At 43.0% G+C, this 22,159-nt stretch overlaps 1 protein-coding gene across 3 annotated transcripts in view; it reads left to right on the forward strand.

Annotated features, from left to right (window-relative positions):
* The window catches only part of LOC105907413 (glutamate receptor 1), a 44,117-nt gene extending 22,302 nt beyond the window's left edge, over positions 1-21,815 (forward strand). The window contains exons 11-16 of one of the 3 annotated variants that reach the window (XM_031571655.2): positions 1-129; positions 9,975-10,173; positions 12,637-12,884; positions 16,686-16,800; positions 18,225-18,359; positions 19,386-21,815. The exon at positions 1-129 is cut by the window's left edge and continues 320 nt beyond it. In XM_031571655.2, coding sequence (XP_031427515.1) covers positions 1-129; positions 9,975-10,173; positions 12,637-12,884; positions 16,686-16,800; positions 18,225-18,359; positions 19,386-19,553 — 994 coding nt within the window. In that variant the 3' untranslated portion in view covers positions 19,554-21,815. Of the gene's footprint in view, positions 130-9,974; positions 10,174-12,636; positions 12,885-16,021; positions 16,137-16,685; positions 16,801-18,224; positions 18,360-19,385 lie in introns of those variants that run through there. The other 2 variants (XM_012835728.3, XM_031571656.2) reach the window with 2 other exon arrangements.
* Positions 21,816-22,159: the final 344 nt, after the last annotated feature.

The raw sequence follows: 22,159 nt of genomic DNA on the forward strand, positions 1-22,159 counted from the left end.
GTCCCAGGGCCATCAGCAGCAGCAGCAGCAGCAGCAGCAGCCGGAGCACACCAACGAGTTTGGGATTTTTAACAGCCTGTGGTTCTCCCTCGGAGCGTTCATGCAGCAGGGCTGTGACATCTCTCCAAGGTGAGTGACGGACATTTATCCCTGCAGTACTCCTATCCAGCACACAGTCTCCTACTGTGCCATGTTCTGCCTTCACTTCTTTGGTAGGGTCCATCATCACCATCATCACATTATAGCAATTATATTATAATACCAAGTTGTCATCCCTGCCAGCCATAACACCACACTGTTGCCCTTCATGTCGTCATTCAGAAGGTAATTTCTGTTTTGAGCCGAAAAGTATGAAGGCTACCCAGTACCAGCATATGCTGCCCCCCGCAGACAACAGGCAAATTGTCCTCCTGCAGCGGTGCAGCATGGACAAGGCGGATAGCGCTCTTACCACCTCACAGAGCTCCAGCAACCCGTGGCCTAAACGGTGCTCGTGGTGGTCCTGGCGGCCGGCTGAGCCTGAAGAGGAAGGGAGACAGCCCTACAGCGGCATTGTCCCTCTGCGCGATAAAAAAACACTGTGGGGACTGGCCAAGCACCCCTCGTTCCACCTGGGCACACTCGAGTTGCCAGAACCTTTTCCACACCAGCTTCCCACTGCTCTGCTCCTTTAGGCATGGCACGAACTATAGTCACAAAAACATACCGCCCTTCAGCCTCCTCACATACCGCCCTTCAGCCTCCTCCGCTGTCTATCGTGACACTGGACGGCTCTTTGCCACATTACTGCTCTGCTTCGATGATGAGGGTCGTAAAAGATTACCTTTTGTGAACCCACTCTCATCTCCTCTTGCCCAGACAAATGCCTCTTTCAGAGAGGATGAACTATGGATCAGGAGCTACTGCAGGCAGGGGCGGACTGGCCATCGGGATTCTTAAATTGAACGCACTACTCAACACTTGCGTAACTCGCTCGCAGACAAAGTCGTTTTTAAAAGTGAGAGCATGTCATCAGCACCAAAACGTAAAGGTGAAGCTGAAAAGCTCAGGGAGAAAAAGAAAAGATGTCTGCAGGAAGGAATGTTTAAAAATCCCTGATTTATTTGGGAAAGCACCAACTGGAGACAGTGATACGAAGGCAAATTGTGGCATTGACTTGGCCAATTTTAGCTTGCTTTTCACAGATGAGGTAACGTTCCCTACAAGCTAGCCTAGCTAACGTTAGGTAGATAAATGTCCAAAATTGAGACCGTTATGATCTGGTAAAATAAGCAAACTGGCGCTGTTGTTATCATCGAGATTATCTAATTTAACATGTTAGCCGTAGTGACTTGTTTACAATCGATGAGCAAGCTGTCCATGGTGGTAGTTGTAAAGAGGGCAATCTTATAATTTTTAATAATTTATGTCAAATAAGTTAACCAGCTAGATTGTTATGCTAAAAGCACCGTGTTACACACAACACTAACATTATAAACAATGTTAATATGTTATCTAGATTAGATAGTGAGGTAATAATAACACATGAGTATACTGATATTGTTTTTTATTACCATGTGACTATAATGCACCATGGCCGGCAGAGTTAGTTTAGGTTCTGTTACTTAACTTATTGTTTTGTTATGCACCTTCAACACCACTACACACACACACCCAGCATGCAACACTACTGATACCACTGATGTTCACACCCCATCGTATGTTCTATTCTGTTCATTTCTACAATATAGTTCATACTAATTCTACCCTCTGATTCCAGTTTCTTTATTGTGTGGACATTCATTCCTTAATGTTCTGTAGTTATACGTATAACCATCTGATACTAGCCCAGAGTTAAGCCTATTCATCTAGCAAACTATACCTACCTTGGAGTATTACAATAGTATGTCCATCCAGGCAAATTGGTGGATCCAAATGTTATAAAAAGAAAAAACATATATGATGTAATTTCTTCCAAAATAATGTTAAGTGTATGGGTATTTTTCCAAGTAGGTCACTGACTGGTCGATACGTGCGATGCATTGGGTGGTTAACGCGGCGTGTATTGAGTGGGCAGCGCGCCGTGTACTGAGTGGGCCGCGCGCCGTGTATTGAGTGGGCCGGTCTGACAGTAACTCCCGGGCCACTTTTTCCCCCCAGTCCGCCCCTGACTGCAGGGAGCACAGGTGAACGGTGGCTGCACCCGCAAGTAGTAAAGATGATATGGCATTGTTTCAGACAGGCACAAGTAGATATTTTCACCACAAAAGAATTGACCTGTTGTCCTCTGTGGTACTAGATAGGGGACAGGGATGCCCCTTTGGGTGTGGACGTGCTGCCATGCCTGTGGCAGAAACTGAAACTGTGAATTTTTTTCCCACCCTTTTCGCCAAATCCAGGCAGTGCTGGACAGTCAGATCCAAATGGCTACCTAGTGGCCAGGTGAGAGAGGCATTTGTGGTTTGCGGACCTCCAAATCCCGATACCCAGGGATTTATTATCTTAGCGAATGGGGGCGGTCCTGCCAGAAGTTGTGGGCTTGGCCCCTAAAAGGGAATATATATATATATATATATATATATATATATATATATATAATGCAGCTTTGTTTCCTACTGTTGTCTCTACCATTCAGAGTTCCCGTGCGGCGTCCCCTCTGTCTCTGTATAATTCTAAATGGCATGAGTTTGAACGCTGGTGCACTAAGCAAGGTGTGCCTCCCACTCACTGTTAAGTTGGGGTAGTGGTTGAATTTTTAGTGCTTGTTTGCTAAAGGTTTATCCCGCTCTACTTTAAAGGGTGTATGTTGCCGTAATTCAGCCTGCCACATTTCACTGAACCAGACGTCTGTTGGCACGCTCTTGGTGGCCAGATTTATGAAAGCAGTACGGAGGTTTGCGCTGGCCAAGGTCCCCCCCCCCCTACTGAGGGCTCATTCAACTCAGGGCATGGCCACATCCTAGGCTTTCACGCGTGGCTTGTCATTGGAGCAAATTGGAGTGCTAGCTGGGGTTCCATTTGTGCAGTTCTATAATATGGATGTTTCTAAAGCGCCACTCTGTCGTAATGTGCATAGTGTCGCTGTTAATTCAGTCTTAGAAGATGGGCTATGTGTTGGCTGTTGAGGATGACGTACATGTCTTTGGCCAATTAATTGGTCCTTGGTGCTATACAGCTTAAGCAGTCACCCTGGAGAGGGCTGATTCCCATAGCGTCTCCGACACAGCGTCTCAATTGGGGAACTGTGGTTACAACGTAACCTAGACGTTATCATCAATGTTATCTCACTGTATTGACCTATTGTGGAATGTGATTGAAAGGGCTGTCAGCTGTTGACAGGTTTCATTTCCCTGGGGTCGTGTATGTGTATGGGGCCAACAGCACATCTGTGCAGTGTAAAGACAGGGCTTCGACAGAATTCAACTTCACACCTCACTCTTCAGTTCAGCTCTCAAAGGTGTATTTGAATGTGGTTACAATTTGTGATGAATGTTGAATTGAGGTGTTTGGGAGAGGGTGGAGTGAATCAAGCAAACCAGATCGCAAAGGATGCACTGTTTGCTCGCCCACACATGAGAGCGCAGTCTCAGAGGAATGTGACCGGAATTGTAAGGTATTCATTGCTATTCAAATGCTGTGACACCAGACTAACACTGCTAAGGCACAGCCTGACCCAAATGAGATCGATTCTCACACTTTAGTGAATTTCAGATTGGACTTGTGGGCGTCAGCTGAGGTTGAACAACACACTGGATCAGAGGGGACAACTGAAATGTTTGGTTGTGCTGTTTGTTTTTGTTCGATTTGTTTGTTTTTATGCTCCAACTGGCTATAAGAAGCCAGTGGTCCTTCATGTCCATTTTCAGTCAAAGCAGTTCGCATGTCAAGTATTTTGCTTGAATTGAACAAACTAGACTGACACTAGCTGTATCGCGCTGGCCAGGCTGTACCTACTGGCCTCAGACTGACACGAATATATTCTAAAGACTATCATTTTTCTAGTATGCTTTGTGGTGTGTTAGCATGCCATATAACATGTGGTCATGTAGTATGTTTTATTATTGTTTGTTTTATAATTATGACGTTCACTGTGGGAACGTTTGACTTGGGATTTTGTTTTTATGTATTATGATGGCCTTGGCATGAGTCTTGGTGACCTGGATGTAAGGAGATGTTATTTGTCCTGATCTGCCCCTGTTGTGTGATACAGAGGCCATCATCAGTGTGACGAATCACCCCGGTGCTTCCCCTCCGTGTTCTGCTTTCTGTTTTCTGTGCGCCCCCCCCCCCCCCCCCCCGCCCCCGGAGCTCCCAAATCTCCTGACCTTTCCCGGCCCACTTCCCGCCTTTGCCCGCTACTCATTATTTATTTAATATCCGCCCGAGCTCTCTCTCCCGTCTTTTGACATCGGGGGGACGGAGCGATGACTGATCCTCCCCTCATTAAGCAGACACCTCGGAGCTGGGGCCGGTCCTGTCTGCCGCAGCTGGTGACTGATATGTAGGTGGAGGAGGATGCATATGCCGGGCCGGTGGGGAGCCTCCTCTCGCTTCCCAATTAAACCATTGTCTCCGGGAGAGCGTGCCTTGGCAAGTGCTGATTTGTGTGTCAGGGGCCGCATCTGTTGTTTTTTTAGGCGAATGGAGATGTCACAAGGCCGCCTTGCATTGTGGGGGAGAGAACAATGTGGCGGGGTGCCTGTGGATTCTTTTGTGTTCCGTGCACCTCGCACCCTCGTTAATTGCCAACAATGGATGTGATGAACTTTAAATGAGTGATTGCTTTTAATGAAATCATTCTGAGCCGCTTTGCGCCACTCTTTATCGTGATTTATACAATGAAGCTTGTTTTTTTTTACTCTCAGCTGACCCCAGTGAGTGTCTGAGAGTGTCTAAGAACTGTTTTTGGATTATCATGGGAAAGGAGGAAAGGGTTGCTTGTTCTCTCTCTCACGCGCGCGCGCTTTCTCTCTTTCTGTCTGTCTCATTCTACTCCCCCTCTTTCTGTTGGAGAGTTGGACCAAAACAGTCGTGACTCACACTTTGCCACTCCTGGACACAGTGATATGAGAAACCTAAGATGACATGAACCTTTGCTGACATTTAATGAGTCAAAGTAATGATTAATTTTGCTCTCAAAATTGGTTTCATTTTGGGAATGAATTGCAAGGATGGCGTTATGTTTTTATGTTTTAATGTTATTTTATCGACGCTTGTGGTCTTCTGTTCTTTTTACACACCTACAGCTTTTTTGCCAAAAACATGCAGGGCAGGAATTACCTCCTACTGTCTTCCTGTGCAGAAATAATTTCTTCTGTTGTAGATATTCCCAGATACATTGTTGTCTACCAGGGATGCAGCTTCTTCTAAGTATAGACTCGATCATTTTCACTTTTCTTAAGTGTGGATTTCCACATAGGGCGCATTCACAAGGGGGAGGGGATTATTATTCCAGTGTAGAGGTGTGTACTATAGATTTACTGAGCGGGCATTAATGTGTGGGGGTTAGGGAGGAGAGTATTTTGAGAAACACCAGGTGATAAAGAAAAGTGTTTGTCCCTGATAAATGTCACAGCCGTCAATCAGAGCTGCTTCGTCACATTGTAATTCAGCCCTGTGCCTGTCTACACCCACTGTGGTGTCGGAGGAAATCTCTCCGTCATCCACCTCTCTTGCAGTGTTCTGATTTCTCCCGGCAGCACTGGAATCTGCCAGAACAAGCGCGTACATGAACGCCCCTGGTCTGAGCGCAGACGCAAGCCAGACCTGGACTGGCCAGAGCTTTGGAGAGACCCTCTCTCTGATAGCTGTGTCGCTCTGAGCTCCAGCACAGAAGCCATAATCTCCCGTCTGTTGGGTTTTCTGTGCCTCCCCTCCTTCCCTCTCCCCTCCCCTCCCCTCCTCTCCCCTCCTCTCCCCTCCTCTCCTCTCCTCTCCTCTCCTCTCCCCTCCCCTCCCCTCCTCTGCTCTCCTGCTGCACTGAGGCCTATAATATGGAATAATGAAGGGAGGAAGGAGCGGCGTGGTGCAGCGCGGTTGACTGCAGATCTCTGCGCTCCGTCCCCGCCGCGCTCCCGCGCCGCAGACTGACACGCTGCTGATAGCGCCTGACTCTCCTCGCTCGCTCGTTTCTGGAGGATGACAGCCCGTTCCCCCACCTGAGGGGGATCTCCCCCCCCCTCTCTCTCTCCCTCTCTCTTTCCCCCAATCCTTCTCTCTCTTTTTCTTCTTCTCTCTCTGTCTTTCTCTTGAGTGCACACACAGCTCATCTGCTCGGCCCCGTTTAAGCATGCATGCTGTCGTCTGCACTTCTTGAGTTTTTGTGTGGGGCCGTATCAGATGCCTGCGTGAAACACGGGACTGGGGGTAGAGCTGTTCCAGATAAGGGCTTACAGCTGAGCAGAAGAAGCTGGGGTCATAGACAGTCTACAGAAAAGAAACACCGCCTCTGTAGTCAGTGATGGAGAATAGACACAGCGAGAGCTTTCGGAGGGTATCAGAGGGTAAGTAGAGTCGGTATGCAGACTTAGTACTTTTTACACCAGAGGGGCAAATTCCAACCATATCAGTTACTGCAAAAATTATATTTGCAAACTAACTACTTTACATTTTGATGAAAAATGTCATTCTCATATCAGCCATGGCAGTTACAGCATTATTATACGTTTTGTAATGGTTAAAATGTCTGGGGGCATCCCACGTACACCTGACGCAAAGCTTAGTTGTATTCACAAGCTTTCAAGTTTATTGAGAACTTCAACTTACAACTAACCCAACAGGCTACAAACCATGTTTTAACTACCGACCGGCTGACCTAGTCGCTGGATACCTCCAAAGTATCTCCCTCCCCAAAAGTCTTTCCTCTTCTCTGCTTCTCTGCGTCTTTGTCTCAATCCCTGTTTCAAAATAAAATTCCCTTCAGACGTAAAGTTCAACACATACATCAAATATGTCTTTCAAGCTGACAGTCAAGTTTGATGGCCTTGATGATTGTATTGGAAATCTGTAGTGCACAGGAGAGAATCAGTGTTGCTATTAAACATTATTATTTGAATTTAAATATACTTCCTTTTTGTTGATTCTACATTCATTCTGTGATTTAACATTTAAATATCAATTATTACAAGCTTCAGTCTTAAGAAGAAAAAATTGGTTAATCACGATTATTCACAGCAAATTGTGCAATGAATTTCTGACATTTTAGCTCTGACATATTACAACTAGCAAATGTATACCTTGTAATGAGTGGTTAACAAAATATTGGAAACAAACATACATACAGAAATATATTTTCAAATACATGTGTGTTCTGTGTGTACATGTGTTTGTGTCTGTGTGTGTGTAGCAATAGTACTATATAATTATGAATTGAAGTGTAGGGTAAGTCATGAGACACCTGTTCAAAGGCTCTTCTGTGGTGTGATGTTTATGGTGACTGTGTGTGCCTGAGCTGAGCTGTGGGAGGCCAGTGAGAGAGGATGAGGGAGTGGAGTGGAGGGGAGGGGAGGGTGTTTCCCTCAGGAGGTGCTTGACGGTGTCTGTGTGCGTATGGGGACGTCGATGGAGAGTATGGGTCAAACAGTCAGGTCCCCAGGGCATGGGTGACCATTCTGGTCAGACGCCTCAGTGGCCACCCTGTGCCTCGGGGGCCTGGCCTGTCACTTCCATTTTGGTGCCCCGTGGCGCTGTTCCTGAAACACATACACTTATGCGCATACATGCACACACAATGAGTTCACACATACGCACACACACACACACACACACACACACACACACACACACTAGCACACTCTCTTTAGCTCTTGCTCTCTTTCTCTCTCACACACACAGTGATGCATGTGTGTACGTGGCATTGATATAAGAGGTCTTCTGTGTCACAGATGTAATATAATTGTTTTTACACTTGTCTTTATCTTATATATGCATCTGTGGGAAAAATGGAACAGGTCTCACATTTATAATTAAAGGTTAAACTGCATCCATTGCATTATAACTGCATCCATTATTGAATAAATGCATGTTGTACATAGGCTCAGACCCAGTAGGCCCTGCAGCCATCTCTCAGTCTAGAGGTGACCCTGCCACCATGGAGTTGCGGCGACGTGCTCAACAGCATTTAACACTATAACATGCCTGTCGCAGAGCGAAATAGTCACAGCATCCGAGATATTTAACCAAAACCATCAAACTGTCTGGAGCCGGGGGATAACACCTTTCGATAATATTAGAAGTGGCAGGGCCGGCGAGGCCCCCTGTCACTGTCAATGGGCAAAGCAGCAGTGGGAGGGAGGTATTCACCTTATGGCTGCAAGGGCCAGTGCACCATCTGTGTGTGTGTGCAGGAGTGTCTACCAAAGGCCTGTCATAACACTGAAACATAGAGGAGGACGAAGTAACGCGTGTATTATAGACCAAAACTCATGACAGGCCTCACAGAAAATGCACAGGGGTTGTAATACCATTTTGTATTGTGATTCACCGCCATTTGTGTGCGAGGTAAAGTGGTCGTGACTTAAGTCAACTTATATCTTTCAGAATATTTTTCTGTGATGTCATAGTTGAGATAACAAAAGATGCCATATGTAGTCATTTTGTGTGTACATGCATTATGCTTTACTGCAACTGTGCTTTAGCCCGTAGAGCATAACAAAATCGCCCTGTTGAAGGATGTCATATAGTCAACATCGAGATCAAAAGAAGTCTTTTAGATAAACAAGTCTGGTCGGAACTGGATGTGTTATTGATTCATCCATTTTGTTGTGAATGCCTGGTGCCTAGTTCCAGGCATGGACACAGGAAGCCTATGTGTGGTTGACAGCCTGGTGCATGGGCCAGTCATGTAAATGGAAGGGAAATGGCACTCTCACCCCATTAGCTGAAATTAGGAAAGGGGAAAAAAATAGGAGGCCTGGTAGCTGTCACAAACTGAAGTAGAAAGCGAAGATATAGCTGCCTCTCTCTCTCTCTCTCTCTCTCTCTGTTTTTTTTTTCTCTCTCTCTCTTTCTCTCTGTTTTTTTCTCTCTTTCTCTCTCTCTCTCTCTCTCTCTCGTCTCTCTCTGCTGGCTCTGTAAGTATAGCGTTGGCATGGTACCTCCTCAACATGGTCGCCCACCCTCTCCCTCTGGGGCTCGGCCTCCTCTGGCTGTTTTTGAGATTCTCTCTGAGCCCATTCGGCGCATTGTGCGGAGAGGATTCTGCTTGATAAAAGGAGGGGGGGTTTCTCAGCTGTGCTTTCCAGAGGAATGATTGCCATGGTGTCTTGATTTGGAAACAGGTCTGTGGGTGAGGGATGTTCTTCTTGGTGAATTTCGACTTTTTTGTGTGTGTGTGTGTTTTGGGGGGGTGGGGGGCTGGGCTTGGGGAACCGGCTGGGGCCAGCTTATCTGCTGCTTAGTACAAAAACAACAGTTTGCTATTTTTATTTGTGGGATTTGTCTCCTCTTGTTTCTCTCCCTCTGTTCCGGAGAAGCGAGCACTGCCTCTGAAATACCTGCGTTTGAGTTATTGGTTTTTAGCACCATTTGCCACGGCTGCATCAATATTTCATCAGCCTCTCTTCAACTCTCACTGCCCTCTCATAATTTCCTCTATCTTCATCTTGACTTGCGAAATCCTACATGGCCTGCATTGAAATTCTAATTTGACAAAGCAAACTTACTTGGCAAAAGAAAGACTCCTGCAGTATTTTCCCATTTAGCATCTTTTTGCACAGGGATTCTTTTTTTCGTTTGTTAAATCAGCCCCTCACTCTCTCTCAGTGGAAGCAGATTTATGTGGTAGAATGCATCTGGATTTAGCCCATTCCATAAGTCTGAATTATTTAGAGAACTTTGACATTTCAATTAATTGCTACATTTAAAGACCTGTGCTCAGGTTGTTTATTTTAGAACCAAAGGTCTTCGTTGGTTTTGTTGACTGTGTTTTAATTTCTTTTCTTTGGTTGTTTCTCAGGCTAAACAACTCCTCTGTTTTGTCTTTTTGTCCCCTGCAGATCTCTCTCAGGCCGTATTGTTGGGGGTGTGTGGTGGTTCTTCACCCTCATCATCATCTCGTCCTACACTGCCAACCTGGCAGCCTTCCTCACCGTGGAGAGGATGGTCTCCCCCATCGAGAGTGCTGAGGACCTGGCCAAGCAGACAGAGATTGCCTATGGTACACTGGATGCTGGCTCCACCAAAGAATTCTTCAGGGTGAATAACTTACTATTGCATTCTGCTGCCAGCCAAACGGAACATTACGGGATTTGTGATGCAGACTGTAGGATGAGTTGGGATGTTCACTAGCATTCAAATGAAGTGCCTCAGTTTGACTTACGTAATGTGTTGTCTCTCGCCTCTGGATACATTATGATTGCATTAGAACGAAGTCAGAGACAAGAGTTGCAAACTCTGCAATGAGTGAATCTCACTTTTCTCACTGAATTGGTAATATACAGGAGTCCTAGACCAGACCTGGGCAAAGTGCGGCCCAAGGGCAATTTGCGGCCCGTTGGCTGTCCCTGTGCGGCCCGTGGAGGTCAATTGTAAATTAGGAATCAAACGTAAATACCTGTACTTATTATACGGCTCTTCAGAATGTTCCAAAAAGTTCCGTTGATTTGAATGGGCCATCCCAACGTTCGCAGGTCTGTAATTTCTTTATATTCACTGCTGCGAAAAATGTATGACTGGTGTCATTGGCAATGGGTTTTGTGCTTTTAATTCACATCTATCATATCATTCCGCAACGCAAGTAGTCCGGTCATTTCACGTAACTGAAAGTCATTAAAACTTGAAGTCAGAAGGTGGGTTGCTTCGCATTTGCGTGAAGAACTAAACGGCAACAAAATCATTAAAAAGAGGTATTTTGGAGAAATGTCTTCTATTATTTTGGCAAGTAACCGTATAATAAGCGGGATATTTTTTTATTTCCGTAGGCCTACATTCGTGCGTGCCTGCGACCATTTGCGCTGATAAATATTTATATTACTATTAATTTGTATACTTATACTATTGCATTGCAAGCTTGCTCTCGTGTGTGTGTGTGTGTGTGTGTGTGTGTGTGCCATGTGTATTGGTCATCTGGGAACACCTTTAATACTGCAAAAACATGCTCATTTTCAAAATCGTTTTGGTGAATGTTGATTACATGTTGATTAAATAATGTTTTTACTATGCCTGCACCAAATTTTTTTGATAGCCTAAATGCAACATCTACTCTTACCAGTAGCAGTTAATCAAAACCATACAATTTAATGTTTTTTTTTATAAAGAAATACAACTTATATTGAGCAGAATTGAGTTCAGCCTATTGGTCCGGCCCTCCACAACAGTCCCACTATCTCATGTGGCCCCTTGGGGAAAATAATTGCCCACCCCTGTCCTAGACTGTTAACCTGGGGTTAAAGCAGCACTAAGGAGTTTTGGGCTTGGAGCTCCCGCTGTTGAAATTTCTTTCCTCGTTTATGACAAACTAGCGAGTCAACAACTTTTCTAACACAGTCAAACATCAAGCAAGTGCAAGACAAGACAAAGCAGGACAGCAAATAAATGACTTACTAATCCACCAGAAAGATGGCTAGCTCTGAATCGAAATCGCTACCCGATCCTAGTCGCGCATGCTCAGACACAAAGGACCGGGCGGCTCCAGAAATCCTACAGACCGCAGTAATTTCCCTACAGACCCCCGATGGCAATGGCGGAGAGGCCATTCTCCATATTAAAAGTAATTGTAGCGGCACAATTGTTTTCAAGCTGTTATTTTAAGGTAGAATTGTTACATAGTGTTACTTTAACAAAGACAACGGCAGGGAAAAGTGCATCGTTGTAACCCATTTATTATCATGACTGCTGCTGCATGAAGGCAAGCGGCCATTTAGTTTTCTTTTCTTCTTCTTCCACTTCCCCTCAGTGATAGAGATCAGTCTGATTGGCAGTTCAACATGCACAATGAAGAAATATTGGGGAAATATCGTATTTTATCCCTCAAATTTGCTGTTTTGTTCATAATTTACATGGTTTTATGTCCTTGTTAAAAAGGACACTATGCAAGATTATGACTGGTTAGTAAGGTTAATGCAAATTCTCTGTCTGTGTCACACTCCTGTTTAGCCAAGGAGAGAAGTAATTGGCCTTTGCACTGAAACACAGCTGTAAATGAATATTGCAGAATGTACATGCTAGTTGGCCGTTGGTCTTTGTGGTGTGTTGAAGTGCAACTTTTTGGCCCAAACACAGGTGATGTGTGGCGACACAACAGTCAGCCGTCATCACCACTGGTTCTTTGATATCGCTTTGCTCTTTCTCTGCCTTTAATTGTGATGTGGTGTCATCCAGCAGTTCAAAGAAATTAAATTAATGTTAGATTTGAATCTGCTGTACACCCACAATAATGAACAATGTGTGGAATGTAACTATGACAATGATAATATGAAGGATGTGAATGTCAAAAGAGTGTCAGTGATCATACACAATGTGACCATAATCCATAATTAAAAAAGTATGTTTTACTGTGTTTACTTGTATTTCAGTTAAAGTTTTCTATCTTCCTCGTAAAAAAAATGTGGGACACTTTCCCCAAACATTATCAAAGTATGTGCATTCTAATGGTTGATTGCACCTTTTGCTGTTTTTAAATGTATTTATTTATTTTTGCTTGTATTTTTGTTTCTGTAGAGATCAAAGATAGCCGTATTTGAGAAGATGTGGTCGTATATGAAGTCCGCAGACCCCTCAGTGTTTGTGAAAACTACCGACGAGGGAGTCGCCCGAGTTAGGAAGTCTAAGGGGAAGTATGCTTACCTGCTGGAGTCTACCATGAATGAGTACATTGAGCAGCGCAAGCCGTGTGACACCATGAAGGTGGGGGGCAACCTGGACTCCAAGGGCTATGGAGTAGCCACCCCCAAAGGATCGCCTTTAAGGTAATGTGCTTTCACATAACAATCACACAGCGGCAGTCCTTTTGTTAATGGCTTATCTAATTGTGAATGCAAAGACTCACTTGAGGCAGGAGAGGATATTTCACAACAATGTGTTTTCCCTCATCTCGAGGGGAATAGTAATTCTTAGCTCTAACTCAGTCAACTCAAATAGTCCAGAACTTGTCAATACCTTGAATAAAAAAACATAATGTTAAATCTTTTCATCTTTATGTTAGTGTCACAGCCTAGATCATCCTCCTATAGTTGTTTCATGTTAATTGTAATGAAAACATGAACCTCTCTTGCCTCACAGCTCCCTGGAATGTTTGTGATGTTCCCTCTTCTTGTCCTGTTCATACCTTGCTGCTGTCTCTACTCACCCGCTCACAATGCTGTTCTTTTCCTGTTTGAAGCTCATCATCATGCACTACTTTTCACTCATCCTAATATATCACACGATATATTACAACATTAACTGTCATCTTTTGCTATTTCATATGCCTTTGCAAAGCACTCATAACAAGGTGATATTAAAGCTAGGAGACCTTTAAAGTCAGTTGGAGGGCTAACTTAATTACTTTTAAGGGACTTACTTATAATCTGTAGTGCACCTTAGGTCTTATGAGCCAAGGGCACTCTGCCTATAAAGACATATTCCTTATTTCTCGTAACATAGGATGTTGTGGTAACACACTGTACGACAGTGAAAGAAAACCGTTCAAAATATGCGGTGTAATCTCCCGCATCTACACATATAAATATAAGGCATTGAGTGAGATGTAAAAGTCTATAGCACGGATCTGTTAGAACTGTATGCAAGCCGTGTTGGCTGATCCCAACTGCCTTTAACTGCTTCGTACATGAGTAATATTCTCCTGAGTGTTTTCCAAAAGCTTCTGCTAAGACATTGATGTGTGATTTCATTTGCATGAGATTGATTGGGTGGATTTTTAAAAAGAATACATCATGAACTTATTTACCTAATGGGCTCTATTTTTTTGGGTATGCAAAGACTGTCGCAAGGAAGTAGAACAGGCACTACACCATTTTTTTAATAGAATTTCTGTAAATGTTTGCATAATTACAAATGGTCTCGTTTTTGTTTCTTGCCATTTACATTTACCTTGGTTGGTGGAATTATTTTGTAGGGAATATTGCACCATGTGTGATGTGTCAGTTGCGGAATGATCAGCTGGCAATTTCTTTTCTTTTTTTTATATTAATTAGTTTAACAACATTTGCTAGGCTGTTTGGAAGTCTCTTAATATAGGCTTTCAAATGTAGATTTCCTCACACTTAGCATGCTAATTTGTCAGAGCTTTGAAAAGGCACAATAACCATTGCCTTTAAGTATCCTGCTAAGTACCCTAAGTAGCGTATTTAAAGGACAAATTCAGTGTTAATATTAATCTAAATCTGCTGCATCGATTGCAAAGTCATGCATTACAAAGTCGTAACTTTTTGATTTAAGAACATAGAGACACGTCAACGTTTTGTCTGTGCAGATCAATTGCAATGGCCCAAAACTAATAACACTGCCTCACCTACCATGTGAATGACAGTGGGCTTCGGGATGCCTCGATAACTAAGGCGACTTGGATAACGCTGTGTTATCTCCTTCACCCCTGAGGTGTGTTGTTTATTGTGCTATTGACTATTTCTACCGTGTCGTTGTCAGCTTGGTGTGCAGAAGTGCACAGATGTGCCCAAAGATTATATTAATGAGATTGATATAGAAACTAGAAGTGTATTTTTGGGATGAATACATGGAAATATTTTCTGTTCAGTATAATATGGCTACGCAGTAAAAACACCCTTGTAAACGTGTCCCAACGTTTCTTTATCCCCACCCTCTCCTTTATGTTTGCATATCGGAACACTTGGGTGTCTGTTAGGTCTCACACAGCACAGAAAATCCATTTGGTTCCATCTTGCACTAAGACCTTGTGATTGTGTTTGCGCCCTGCACCCTGCACAATTCAAATGTAAGCCTCAATATTTGTCAGGACTCATTTTAAAATGTCCTGTAGTCTTGATAAAGCTCTCTTTTTCGTGGAGTTTGTTTTTCATATTTAGTATTTTTATAATACCACATGCTATGAGTCATATTGTCTCAGAAATTGCGAGTTAGGACTATCAAGGTAACATTATTCTATTGCTTCTGTATCTCTTCTGCTGTACGTTATTTGCATACACTGATAATATCCATTGTCATCAAGTGTTAATGTTGCAACATACAAGGAATGTGAATTGCATCAAGTGTAGCACTTCAAAACCATTTGCTTGCTTGTTTACTCTCTCACATCTTGGCACTCATTTCACTTTTGTGTTGGGTAAATCACGTCTCAGTGAAATAGCCTTTTCTTGTGATGAATCATGCTAGATGCATTTTTATCTGTCCACCATTCATTAGCACACTGAGCTCTTTCTGTCCTGTGCACACGGGACTCGAAGGAACTCAGGGGTTTTACTGAGAAAGACACACAGTACTATGCCAGAGGGCTAGACCCTCAGTAGGTATGTTTCCATTGCTGCTTGGCACATCTCCCTGCAATGCAGAGAAAGGGGTTATCCATAACGTACCAGCGAAGATACCAACGACGATAAAGACCTGGACTGGGGTCTGTGAGGTGTTACGAATGCTTTGGATTGTGTGGGGGAAAAAATAAACAAATGGGACAGCAGTAATTAGATAGCAGTCGTGGTTTTGCACATCGACCTCCCAAGATTTAACCTCAATGTAACACCAGTGAAATAGTAAGCTAATTTCAATATTAGCATGATAATGAGTTGACTAAGCTCTCTGCTATTTTGAGGGAGTGAGGGGGGGGGGGTGTAGTCCAAGTTCAAATCCAGAGCATTGGTAATCCTTATATTTCTCCTAACCAAGAGTTCTTGTCTTGCTTGGTAAAATCTGCCACAGTTTGGTCACACAGCATTATTACACATTACCAAAAAAAAAAAAAAAAAAGGAAACAGTACAGTTGCTTTCTGTCGCCAGGTACATAATCAGATTTATCACTCTTTCTTCTTCTACTTCTCCTTTCGAAATTTAAGTTTTTACTAATAACACCTCTGCCTCGCCGCATCATATCTCCATTAATGCTGACCAAGAATTATTTTATTATCATTTCAAGAAATGCAGTAAACCTGGCAGTACTTAAACTGAACGAGCAGGGCCTGTTGGACAAATTGAAAAACAAATGGTGGTACGACAAGGGAGAGTGCGGCAGCGGGGGCGGGGACTCCAAGGTCAGACCCAGTATGAGTGAACCAGCGGGTAACCACCACCAACAGGGGGTAACCGGCAACTAGCGTTAGCAAACACGTCGGCTGCACCCCCAAACTTCACCTCAGCCTTCTCCCCAGGAGAAACATCCTCTCTCACAATGTTTATGGTCTGATTAAAACTCATTTGGATGTTCCCCTTGTTTTTGCAAATCGGGCAAACCAATGCATATGAAAAGACCATAGGAATTTCATGTTGGCACATTGGTGTTTGCCAAAATTGGTACATAGATTTCGAAAAAATGTGCACAACCGAGTGTTTTCAGATCTTGCCGGTTACCCAAAGTGATATTGTAATACACATCTTGCAGTAGGGAGAAAGAAAGCCAAGCTAGATGGAGTATTAATGCATATCACTTTGGCATTGACAGTTTCAAAATGTGATTGTGATTTTGTTTCTATCTATAGCCATGTAGAACACATGAATACATAATTCTGGGTGACTGTTTGCTATGTGCTGAATAACATAAGATAACATGCTTAATGTTATTTATGTTATTTCCCCGGTTGAAGAATCCCCGTAAACCTAGCGGTGTTGAAGCTTAATGAGCAAGCCATCTTAGACAAAATGAAAAACAAATGGTGGTACGATAAAGGGCAATGTGGAAGCAAGGACTCCGGAAGAAAGGTCAGTCCACATGTTGGTCCTATACTTAACACCGAGATCCGGCATTAATGCCTCGTCAAAGGTCTCTCTTCCTTTCCCTGGCACTCAGCTCTTTAAGCACTTGGTCTCCAATCTGCCATTTGCCCTCTTTGCTCTGGCGTCTGCTGACATCTTGTGAGAATGCTTTAGAAAGTGCCTCTCGGTCCATCTGGAAAGTCCACTTAGGGCCCTGTACAGTAGCGTAGACTAGGCTGCTCGGCGTCGATGCTTAGGCCAAAAAAATTATTTGTTGGTCCATCGAAATGAGTCAGTTTTATTCATTACGGAACATTAAACGCAGACCAAGAGCTGAATATGAAGCCTCTCAGCATGATGTTTTTGAGAGATCCATATTTTCAATTAAATATTTAAACTAAGTAAATACCTCAGGGAAAATGCCCTAATGTGCATACAGCAAAGATCACTTCAAAGGCCCTGTACAGAAATCTATGCTCTTCAAACATTTGCCTCTTCAATCAGCGTTTGGAAAAAATCTGTTCATCACACTTGTAGTGTATTTCACGCTGTAGTTAGGCCCCCCTCCCAGTTTAGCCTGTGTTCCTTTTTTGCTCTGAAAGGCTTGCTAGCGTAAACCCGGCCCTTTCTCAGAGGCCAGAGCAAATGACAGTTTGGAGATGAAGGCAGATGAAAATCCCCCCCCCCCCCACCTCATAACTGGTTTGCTTCCCCAAGAGTCCCCCTCCACTGGTCTTCTTCTCCTCTGTATCTGTCCCAAGACAATGTGCATGCTGTTGGATGAGACCTCAAAGGCAGTCACCAAGCTGATGCATGACACTGATGCCCACAGCCCTTCACGCGATGCCTAACCACCAGGGTTAGCTACAGGATTAGCATCTCCCAGTGGCCTCCCCTGTATACTGTATATGTTATCCAGCTCTAAATAATTTAGCATATATCCATTATGACAAAAGCCCAACTCTGTTCATCCGCCCTGCATGGCCCCCAATATGTGAAAATGTAAAATATCTTAAATACCTTAAATGTAAAATATATAACTTTTAATGTAAGATTACTTTAGTGGTATCGGGGAGTTCAATCATTAGAGTAGGTCCTTTTTCTCTTATCATTGTTATATAAGTATGTCATTAATTATGCATATCTGTTCGGTACATATAGTGTAGCATTAGTGAGTCAGATGGATGTTTATCCAAGTATATGTGAACAGTGCATGAACCTGCATGTTTTTGTGAATTCTGTCTTAATTACCATTACTGTTTAGTATTAAAAACAAATTGTGCTCTCTGTAAGTATAAGTAACTTTCTTTGATTTAAGTCATAACATATAAGCTGAATGTATTTGAATATTTTTGAATTGCTTTATTTTGTGTAATTTGTGTCCACATCAGTTAGATGAAATGTTAAACTTGGATGTGTGTGTCCTTTAGGATAAGACCAGTGCTCTGAGCCTCAGCAATGTGGCCGGAGTGTTCTACATCCTGATTGGAGGCCTGGGGCTCGCCATGCTTGTGGCCTTGGTCGAGTTCTGTTACAAGTCCAGGATCGAGTCTCAGAGAATGAAGGTGTTTGTTTAAATACATACATGCACTAAGACACAGAGACAGAGACAGAGACAGAGACAGAGACAGAGACAGAGATCCCTCCCTACTCTGGCACAAAAACACAAACATGCACAGACATACATGGGGGTGCAATACATAACACTTCCTTAACTCTGTTCCAATAGACCAGCTTAAGAATATACAACATGTCCTGTTGTCTCCCGAGAGTGTCCTGTTACGTTATGAATGAAGTAGTATTGTCGAAGGCTGCTCAACCTTGTAGAAGCTCCTTTGAAACCCAAATGGCGGTGCGCTTGAAAGTGTTTACAAGACTCATTGGGCAGACATCACAATCATGTAACTGCCAAATTTAAAGTATCAGAGCCACAAATCGCTGCCCTGAACAGACCAATTAGTCTGCATCAGCCCAAGAAGATAATCTTCCGGATCCATTGAAGTGCACTGGATTTATATCATTTATTCAGCAAGGATGTACAAGCCAACATCCAGATCATTAGCTACAGTTTCAAGCCTACAGGGTTTCATTATGTTAAACTAATGTGAAAGAGAGTGGGCTCCAAACAAGCACACCACTGCTTTCATTATTGTTATGGTGGTTATTAGTTTTCCATTGCAGGAGTATTGCTTAAAGCTCACTGTCAGGGTGAGAGACGAGAAATCTTCAGATGTAGCAACACTATTTTTCCATTAATGCTAATTCCCTTTGGATGAAGAGTGGCTGTGTTCCTGTGAGACACTATCAATTATCTGCTAGTAACAAGCTGTTGTTCTTGCTTATGATATATACTTTAAAGTGCTTATAATTGACTAGGGGTTCCAAGATGCATTTAAAGTCAAATTCTTCCCCTTTGATTGCACAGTTTGAATTAGCGGTTAACCACAACCCCAAAGGCTAGTTAGTGAAGGCTGAAAAGGCCCAAACACAGTACAACTTTCACTTTTTGGAATCTGGAATGAACCACCTCTGTGGAAACGGAGTGATCGTCTCGTCTAAGCTAACTGTCCAGGTGTTTTTCTTCCTCACAGCAAATCATTGACGCAGCCATGCTGAGCTCCACGCTAAGCCGAATCAGCGGTACGGGGAGTGGGGGTGAGAACGGACGCGTCGTCACCCACGACTTCCCCAAATCCTCACAGACTCTCCCCTGCATGAGCCAAGCAGCTGGCATGGGCCTGAGCACCACGGGCATGTGATGGCCACCGTGGCCAACGCACATCAGGCGACTCTAAGAGGGAGAAATGGAGAGAGTGGGAGAGAGAGAGAAAGAGAGAGGGAGAGAAAGAGAGAGAGAGAGAGAGAGTGTGTGTGTGTGAGATAAAGAGAGAGAGGAAGAAAAAAAAAGAAAAACGTTGCACTGCGGTATTCCGCTCACCCACCACTGAACTACTGCCAAATGGATTCACTGACTGCTCTCTCTGGATTCCTACAGGAAAGATGAAGGGAAGATCTCCATTTTCTAAAAAAAACAACAACAAAAAACTGAAGTTTGGTCATTTTTTGGATCTCATCTGCTGCAATAAAGAAGCTGTTCTGAAGTTTTTTAAAAGGCATACTTTTGTGGGAAATGGAAAAAAAGGGAAGCTTGCCCCAAAATGGTGACTCTTGCACTCTGCCAGATCTGTTTCTCTTCTCTCCTTTGGTATTTGAAATACAGTCATGCGCAAATACTCTGCATTGTCTGCCTTACCTTTTTGTCTGTTAATGCCCAACCTCTTGGGCTGACAGTCCCGTGTCCCAAATGATTTTGCTTTTCTGCTATGTCAAGCCCAATTGTTTTGGAGGGCCACGTGCAATGGAAAGGTATTGTATAATGTGTTGTTTCAATTCTGATCCAATTTTGGGAGCAGATGGTGTAGGCTAGTTTGGGCTAGTTCCATTGCACATGATCAATGTCATAATGTCTTCCATCTTAATATGATTTCTTGTGTTACGTTGCATCCCTTCACAGGAAAAAATATCTCATGGAAAATGTGCAGCCTTGTTGTTCCTTAAGCTTTGACTCTGCTTTTCTAATAACCTTTTTTTTTTTTAATTATGAAGGAAGTCATTATTAAGAAGGAATAGGAAGCTATTCTCTTCTTCATTATTTTATGTCACACATTGATAGATGCATCCCCTCTGACAGTATTTGAAGTGAATCAGTTGTGACTTTGAGGATGCTTGCCAAACGGCCAACTGTCTGGCTTTTGTGTGTGTTACACTGCAGCCATGGTGTACAAAGGGAGGCCGAGAGCACAACAGAGACAGCATGTTACAAAAGACAAACAGAGCAGATTTAGAGCCAGAGCCATATTATTTATTTACAATTGTCTTCACAAAATTGTTTTACAATGCTTATGATCTGTTCTTTCAGTCTGTCTATTTAGATGTTTGGCAGTGGAATTATGTTTATTTTATATTGACCATTTTCAGTGTATGTGAAAACAACGGCACGCATTTTGGGTTTTGAACATGGCCAACATTAATTTGATGCTTTGATAGGATAGTATGGAAACACATTTTGGCAAACAGGATAGGGGCATTAAATCAGTTTGTTTAGACTCAATAGTGTTTGTTTACCCCTACACAATACGTCAAATTGTTAGCCAACCAAATTACGGGCCTATTTAAATATTTACAGTGAATCAGCGATGACAAGATGTTCACTCTCAGTTATTCAGCATCTCACAGGAGCTTCGTCGGCAAATACGTCAAACCACCATTAATCACTTCCCTTCTCATTCCACACTTCCACGACCCCACCCCCCCACCCTCACCCTCCAACAACCATTCCAGTGTAGTTGAAGCTGCATCTGAGGCAGCAAGGGAAAGCTTCTGACTGCTGACATTACTGTGACAAGGTCCACAATGGTAAACAGTAGTCCCTCTTCAGTGCCAATCTTCCTAACTTGCTCCATATTTAAAACTATGAGTTATGAGCACAAACACTACAGTTCTAAACACGACACGTTATTTTGCCATGCCAGGTTCTATTTTGCCATTACGAGCGAGCAAATGTGTTGAATTGGTTCAAAAAGTGGTTTCTTTCTGTATCTTTTCCTCCTTGAAGTAATTGAGCATAGCACAATTGTAGAGAGAGTGTCACAAACACAAAGGGTTTTTTCATACTTGAATGGATTTGTATTAACAATAATAATAACTGAAAATAAATGATATAAATAATGAATACCTGTATGATATATTTGTGCAGATAAACTAATTATTTTGTTGAAGTGGTTTTGAGTCAGCTCTGTTATGAGTTTTTGGTTTTAGTCCTGTATTTGTAGTGAAATTCTTTTTGGTTTGATGCTCTCTTTTCCTTTCATGTTGAAATACGAGTCCTTAATTTTGTGTTCGCATCAGACTCACAAAAATACCTTTTAGAAAAATGACAGCAAGATGTGCGTTGCATTGTGATGGGGAAATGTTGACGAGGAGTGATCAAAAAATAAAATATGAACTCTTTTCTAAACACACCTCTGAATGATGGTCTGAAGATCATTTTTTGTTTGTGGCAAACAGATGAGAGCCATATGGAGTGTGAGTGCTGTGGGTGTGTTCAGGCATGCGAGTGCTTGAGAGGGAAATTGTTTTACAATTGACTCCTGAAATCCCCATAAAAGTCTGGGCTGAGTGTGGAAAGTCAGGGGTTATCCAGCGCTCACAATCTCATTTGCTCACCATAGAGATAAGAAGTGAGTTCTTTTTTTACTCCCCACTTTTATATTCAGTAAACCAAATGGAAGAATATATTAATTTATCCCCTTCGCTGACTGAAGATCTAATATGCCTATTCACAAGAACCACCATTGTGCTCTGG

The sequence above is a fragment of the Clupea harengus genome, chromosome 8 (assembly GCF_900700415.2).
Source record: "Clupea harengus chromosome 8, Ch_v2.0.2, whole genome shotgun sequence".
NCBI classification, from domain to species: Eukaryota; Metazoa; Chordata; class Actinopteri; order Clupeiformes; family Clupeidae; genus Clupea; species Clupea harengus.